This window comes from Entamoeba invadens (assembly GCF_000330505.1).
Source record: "Entamoeba invadens IP1 unplaced genomic scaffold scaff_1105074726209, whole genome shotgun sequence".
Taxonomy (NCBI): domain Eukaryota; phylum Evosea; order Mastigamoebida; family Endamoebidae; genus Entamoeba; species Entamoeba invadens.
This window is the reverse complement of record NW_004440269.1, coordinates 148,415-155,413: the sequence shown is the minus strand read 5'-3', so window position 1 is coordinate 155,413 and position 6,999 is coordinate 148,415. Positions and strand designations below refer to the sequence as shown.

At 35.4% G+C, this 6,999-nt stretch overlaps 3 protein-coding genes across 3 annotated transcripts; 1 reads left to right on the top strand and 2 right to left on the bottom strand.

Annotated features, from left to right (window-relative positions):
- Positions 1-1,014: 1,014 nt before the first annotated feature.
- On the bottom strand, positions 1,015-3,180 carry EIN_492550 (hypothetical protein; the record flags this gene model as incomplete). Its single annotated transcript, XM_004255719.1, has 1 exon — positions 1,015-3,180. The coding sequence occupies one exon, from the start codon at positions 3,178-3,180 to the stop codon at positions 1,015-1,017; it is 2,166 nt and encodes a 721-aa protein (XP_004255767.1).
- Positions 3,181-3,610: 430 nt separating this feature from the next.
- On the top strand, positions 3,611-4,945 carry EIN_492540 (glycosyl transferase, putative; the record flags this gene model as incomplete). The annotated part of the gene is made up of 1 exon (XM_004255718.1): positions 3,611-4,945. The coding sequence occupies one exon, from the start codon at positions 3,611-3,613 to the stop codon at positions 4,943-4,945; it is 1,335 nt and encodes a 444-aa protein (XP_004255766.1).
- Positions 4,946-5,100: 155 nt separating this feature from the next.
- EIN_492530 (hypothetical protein) lies at positions 5,101-6,573 on the bottom strand (the record flags this gene model as incomplete). Its single annotated transcript, XM_004255717.1, has 1 exon — positions 5,101-6,573. One exon carries the CDS (start codon positions 6,571-6,573, stop codon positions 5,101-5,103), a length of 1,473 nt encoding a protein of 490 aa, XP_004255765.1.
- Between the last annotated feature and the right edge of the window lie 426 nt (positions 6,574-6,999).

Genomic DNA, 6,999 nt, shown 5'->3' with positions numbered 1-6,999 from the left:
CAAGCGGTTTCTCGTGGAAATATGAGACAAAGATACTGTTGACCGTTTGGTCGACTACAGCTTCCTCTTCCATTGGAGACAGACCAGTTCAACAGACGTTTTATGTTGTAAAAAAACATACAGACACCAAAAAGACAACAGCCTTTTTTCAATCTGCTCCAGAACGTATCCCAATTGCATTCACCAATTTTTATTCTTCTTTACTTTATTTTTTATTATGGAGGTTTTAAACTATAATATTATTATAATATATTAATTTTTATATATACAGTGTTAACTTTTATTTTAGATAAATATTATTGAATTAATTCTGTTGTGTCTACTTTCAGTAAATTCTGTTGAACGGGTTATGATTCAAAATTATGAGAAAAATCCCGTATTTTGGTTTAATCATGGTTTTAGATATGTAGTTTAGTAAATAATAATAAAAATTAATATGTTAAGCGTCTGCGATGCATTTTGTCATTTGTTTCTGCATTTCTCCTTTTTTTGCTTTTTAAAAATAAAACTAATAGTAAATAATAACTTTAATATTAAATATAATTTTGTTTTTTAAATTACACCAATCAAAAATAGTCAAAAAAAAACACTCAAAAAAAGTTTGAATTGAACTTCTCAGCAGCAGATTTTTTAATTTTTTTTATTTAAAATAATATTAATATTAATAACTTTATAATATTATTTAAATAAAGTGTCTTTATTGTATGTTTTTTTCGTCATAAACCAATCAAGCCAGACAATATTAACATACATTTTTCTGTTGCAAAGCCAATTTTATCAGAACATATTATATCCAAATAATAAAAAAAGTTATAACAAATTGTAAAATTTAATTATACAAATAGTTTGATGTTTACCAAATTGATGATTTTGCCACTGACTATTTTTGAATCTTAGTTGTTACAATTCTAATAAAATATTAGAATTGAATTAAAAATTAATTTAAAAAAATACTCCTTTATAAATTTATCATTCTGTAAAAACCACAACAAAGTCAAAAAACCAATCATTTTTTTATTTGAAACTTTTCTGTTTATTAGCATTCTTTCCAAATCTCTTTCTCATCTTTCCAGCAAACTGCTTTGGTCTTCGAGTTGTCTTCCCCGATGTGATTCGTTCCTCTTCTTTCTTCATATCTTTCTTCCCAAACGACTTCATGAAGAACGGTTTGTTACGTGCAAGCACTTTAGATGTCTTTCCACGCACCCTTTTGAACTTATCATTCTCGGCTTTCGAGTCTTTGAGGACTTTAATTCTTTCCGCTTTTGTCATCTTTTTCTTGATATCTGGGGCTATTGAATCCGGTGAAACGAAGGTCCTGTCGCGCTCCTCATACTCTTCTGAAGAGTCGATGCCTTCTTCTTCGGCTTGTTTCCTTCGGATAGCCTCAAGCTGTTCTTGTGTGATAATACCACCCACGTACGAACCAACCTTCTCTTCAGGACTCTCTTCTTCCATTTCTTTTGTTTCCGCTTCGTTATCTTCGCTTTCACTCTCTCCACTTTCGTTGTCGTCATTACTAACTTCTTCAAATTCCTCGTCACTGTCATCACTACACTCCTCAAATTCATCACTCAAATTTGGTACATCGTCTTCACTCATTGCATTTTCGCCACTTTCACTCCCATTGTCTTGGCCATCATTCGCTTCATTATTCTCTTCATCCATTTCTTTGGAATTCGAACCCTCAGAATTCTCACTACTCTCTTCTTCTTCTCCGTTCTCGTCGTTCTCAAGCAACTCTGCACCAACAGGTCCTTCATAGACTTTCTCCTCTCCAAACTGCATAATTCCCTTCGGCGTGATTTTCCCGGGTTTTCCTCTGTCTTTCTTTCTCAAGAGCTCCGGGTCCAGGGTTTTGAACAACTCGATGATCGACCGAGACGCACTGACAACAGCTTTGTTGTGACTTTTCTTGTAATCCGCAAGATCCGCCAACATCCCTTTATTCATCACAAGTGGACATCTCTCGCAAATAACTCGAATAGTATTCAACCCAAGGGATTGTGCTTCAACCCTGCTTCTGTCACTCACAAAGTTATTCAAAATTGTTCTCACAATTGGTTCGACGACATCGGGAGGAATTAAACTGTGAATCGATTGGGCGGTGAATGCTAAGAGTTTTGTGATGTGTTCATGGCGTGGATACAAATATCTCACAATGAACGTGTAAAACGGCAAACAGACGACTTCCTTTCTTGCGATAATCCGCGACATTAAGTCGAGTTCCAACAGTCTTATTTCAAAGCGATTTCGACTTCCTTTAATATCTCTATACAACTTATCACAGAATGCATTTCCATCATACAACGCATCGATAGCTCCCCAATTTGGTTGATGCTCTAATATCTCGGTCTTCCGCAACTTCTTCAAATTCTCCTCCGCGTCCTTCTTCATCGTGCGAAGCTTCCCCGTCTTCTTTTTGATCCCAAGTTTCTTGGTCAACACTCGCAAATCCTTTTCAGCAACTTTAATGTCCTTTTTCGTATCGTCGTCGAGTTCCTCTTGTTTCTCGTCGAGTCTCAAAAAGAATTCCAACGCCTTTACTTTGACCTTTGCATCCAAATGGAATATGGCATTGGCTATTATATTCACAACGCGTTGTGTCTTCATCACGTTTTTGACAAACAACTCGCTCAGTATTTCGACAATCTTTTTGACAATTTTCGAATTAGCGTTGGAGTCGATGATCTGTTCGAAGAGTCGCATTGTCTCGGCTTTACTCTTTGCACCCCCTTTCTTGTTTGTTGAGTTCTTGATATCGTTGATAATGAATCGGTACGTAATTCCTTTCACGTTCTTGTCTTTGGTACACAACATCTCCAGTAAAACAGGAAGGACCTTATCCAACGACAAGAATCCTTTACTTCTCAATCCAATAAGTGCTTTCGTTATCGTCACTTTCGCATTCGATGGTAATTTACACTTCTTGAGAATCTCAACTAACTCAACGGGAAACTCAGCTAACTCAGTTTTGTACTCCGCGCTCACATTATTCAAAAAGACAACTAATCGGAGCATCTCGTCGAGAGTGGTACCAGCAGGCGTCACACCTAAATCAGACTGCGCTACCATCGTCGTAAAACTCGATTTGAAGTGCTCGTAGTACTGCTTCAAATCGTCAACATACGCCTGTGGGTCTTCTTTCATTTGCTTCTGGATGATCGTGTAGTCACTCATCCTTCAATCCAATAAAAGTTATTCAGTTTCTTCTTTCACTCAAAAAAAAATCTCCAGGGTTTCGAAAAATAAATCTCAAAATGTCACATTTGAACTAATTTATGAGATGTTATGAGTTTTTAATAATAATTAACGAGTATTATTTAATTGTTGTATCTGTTTTGGAGGGATTTAAACTACTTAATGTAGTTTTATTATAATACAATGTTCTATATTTAAAATTTAAAAATAAAAATGTTAAATTAAAAAGCAATGTAATATATTAATTCATTTTAATCAATTCACAAATTATTTCTAATTCAAATTAATACTTTATTAAATTATAAAATTAAACATCCAGAACATGTGTTATTTGTATTTGTATTAAAATATTCGAAATAAATTAATAGTTATAAAATAGAAAAAAAGAACTTTAAATTTTATTATTAGAATGGTAATAATAACATCTTTCTGTATATTACTTCCCGTTATCATCATCACACTTCTTGTTCTTCGTCTTTTTAAGAAGAAGAAAACTGTAGCGTTTTTCCACCCGAATTGTTCATCGAGTGGTGGAGGGGAGATGGTTCTATGGGAAATAGTTAAAGTGTTATTAGAGACGCAACAGTTAGACATTGTGATATACACAGCGAGTGACCCAGACAAGAAAAAGATTCTCGCACGAGTTAAAGAAAACTTTGGATTAGTCTTTGATGCCACTCGAATCACATTTTATTCCATTGGAAAGACTTATCCCCTTGTCACTAAGAAGTACCCTTTCCTTACTTTGTTCTTCCAAGCTATCGGATCACTCATTTGCGTCTTCCAAGCACTTCTTAAGTGTAATGCAGAGTACTTCTTTGATACCACTGGGTGTGCATTCACTTATCTCTTCGCTGCTCTATCGGGTGGGAAGGTATTGTCATATACCCATTACCCGACCATCTCTTCAGACATGTTGTCTGTTGTTGAAAACCGTGAAACGGCTATTAACAACAATGAAACGGTTGCCAGAAGTCCACTCTTATCAACAATCAAATTGTATTACTATAAGATCTTTGCGTTCTTCTATTGGATTGTTGGTAAGATCCCCTCTCTAGTATTTGTGAATGGGTCATGGACTCAAAGTCACATCGAGAGGATCTGGGGAATTCACCCAATTCTGTTATTCCCGCCGTGCGACTTTAAGTCCGAAGAATGTCCAAAAACAAAGAATTTGGTGATCTCAATCGGTCAGTTCAGGCCAGAGAAGAAGCAAAAAACACAAGTCGAGTGCATGAAATTACTGTTTGAGAAGCACCCCGACTTAGTTGGGAAAGTCGAGTTAGTTATCATCGGAGGGACGCGCGACGAAGAGGACAACAAGCGGAAAGAAGAGATCTCCGGTTTGATCAAGAAGTACGATTTGACCGAATCCATCACAATCGACAGTGATGTCGATTACGAGAAGAAGCTTGACTATCTCAGAAATGCCAAAATTGGACTACACACAATGGTCAACGAACATTTTGGTATTTGTGTGGTGGAGTACATGGGATTTGGAGTCATTCCAATAGCCAATAATAGTGCTGGGCCCAAGTTAGATATAGTCGATCAAGAGTCAGGTTATTTGGCATCAACACCCGACGAATATGCAGACGCCATTTTTAAAATAGTTTCAGATGATAAAGCGGCAGAAGTGATGAGTAAACACGCCAGAATCAGAGCGGAAAGATTTTCGGTACAAAACTTCGAGAAAGAGTGTCAACAGCATCTCGACAAGTTTTTTAAAGATAACAAAGAGTAATGGTTGTTTTATTTAAATGCGATAGTAAATAACCTCTAAATAATCAAATTATATTTATAATTATAATTAAACTCTCTTTATAATTATAGTTAAATTATAATTAAACAAACTATAAATGGAATTAGACTCTATAATTCATTCATTGAACTAATCATTCACTCTTTCTTGAGCAAGAAGTTGCCAAAATACTCTGTCATTGTTATCACTTTGTTGTCCATCCAATATGCGATTGCGTCAGTTATACAATTTGCACTGACACCCATATCGTGTGCGAGTTCATTCACCAAAATCCCATTATGTTCTTTTGAGACTTTAATCAGGACTGTGGCTTGTAAGGGTGTTACAACATGTGTGGTAGTCTCTCCGTCCAAGTTAGTGTATCTCAAAGATACATTACCCAAGTGCTTAAAAGTGATATTCTGACGTGTGTGGAGCTCTTTAAATTTCTTTGATGAGTCTTCTTTCCACAGAGTGACTTCTTTACAGTCTTTAAAAAACACGTCTTGTTGTTCGGGCCAATACTCCTTTGATATCACCAATGGCCTGAAAATGGCATTTCGTGAAATTTCCTGCAACGACCGATCAACGTCTGCAAACATCACTTGACATGGGTTTTCCACATTGTCGTCAAAAACGTATTTCTGAAGAAAAGTGTTAGTCTTGTTATACATCTCCAGCTCCGAAGAGTTCGCGTTGATCAACCGATTGACAAGTCTCTTTTCATATTCCTCAAATAACTCATTTTTAAATAACACGGAAATTGCTTTGACTAATTTGACGGGGACTTTCCCATAGTACTTCTGGTCGAGTGGCTGAAACAGTTTTTGTTCGTCATTTTGAGAAGTTTGAAACTCAAAACAACTCTCCTGGAACTTGACGTTCTCGACAAAGGCTAGAAAGTCGCTCACGGTGAGTTGTGTCCGCTTTAATATCTCCGATAAACATATATCGCACAACTCAAGTGATCCGTCGATGATCGATAAATTCCTCATTGTGTTAAAAATGAACCGCAAGCTCTCCGATGCTTGTAACGTGAATGTCACAAACACGTTCTTGACGTGGGTCAAAATCACTTTCGCAAGTTGCGTGTTTTCATACGCCAAAACTTGGAGATCTCGACATATTAAAAAAGTTTCATCAGAAGTGACCAACTCGTTCATCACTGGAAAGCACTTTTTGAGGTAAATAAGAGGAAGAACCTCATTGAAATCACTTGGGAAAAATGATGCGAGTGGTTCTATTGCCTGAGTCAGTTGTCCTAAAGTGTTTGTTTTCGACGAGTAGAATTGCGCTACGATTTGTATTGACTTTGATATCACTTTGTCGATGTAACAAGACAGGGGAAGACTTCGGAGGAGTCGAAAAGATGATACAATTTTTGGTGTTATCGATTCCTGTGTTGACAAGACAAACCCGAGGTTTCGATAAAAAAGAGGGAAGAGTTGATAGAGTTGATTCAATAATTTTGCTTGAAGTGTTTGTGTTGGATAAATGTTTTGATTGACTTCAAAACAGATTTGATCGAATAAGGAGAAGAAGTAATTGTAATCGGCAGAAAGACATGAATGGACTAAAAGGTCAATTTTGTTTGGTTCATTTTGCAGCGCACTAATGAGACGCTGACTCATTAAATTTATAAGTTTAACTATAGTTTTTTAATTAAGTTGTTATGGTTTTTTATATAATAAAATGATCTATTACTTTTGTTATTATTTAATTATAATAATTATTTTATTTTTGGATTAGAACCTTATGAATTGTTAATCACATGGAAAATTGAGAAATACTTTATAATATATAATAACCAAAAACATGTAAAATAAAACTGAGTGTGTTTATTTATCAGCCTTGAATATAACATGAATTATATATAAAGTGACTTCCCCAAGGTGTGCAAGTTAAAATTTTTAGTCTTTTTTACAGGGAAAGGGCGTGCAAGACTAAATTTTTGTAAAAAAACATTTTATTAAAAAAATGTTATTCGTTTGCAAATTGTTTCAAAAAACACACAACCCTTTGGTGCTTGAATTAATAAACTACAAAAAGCAAATAAA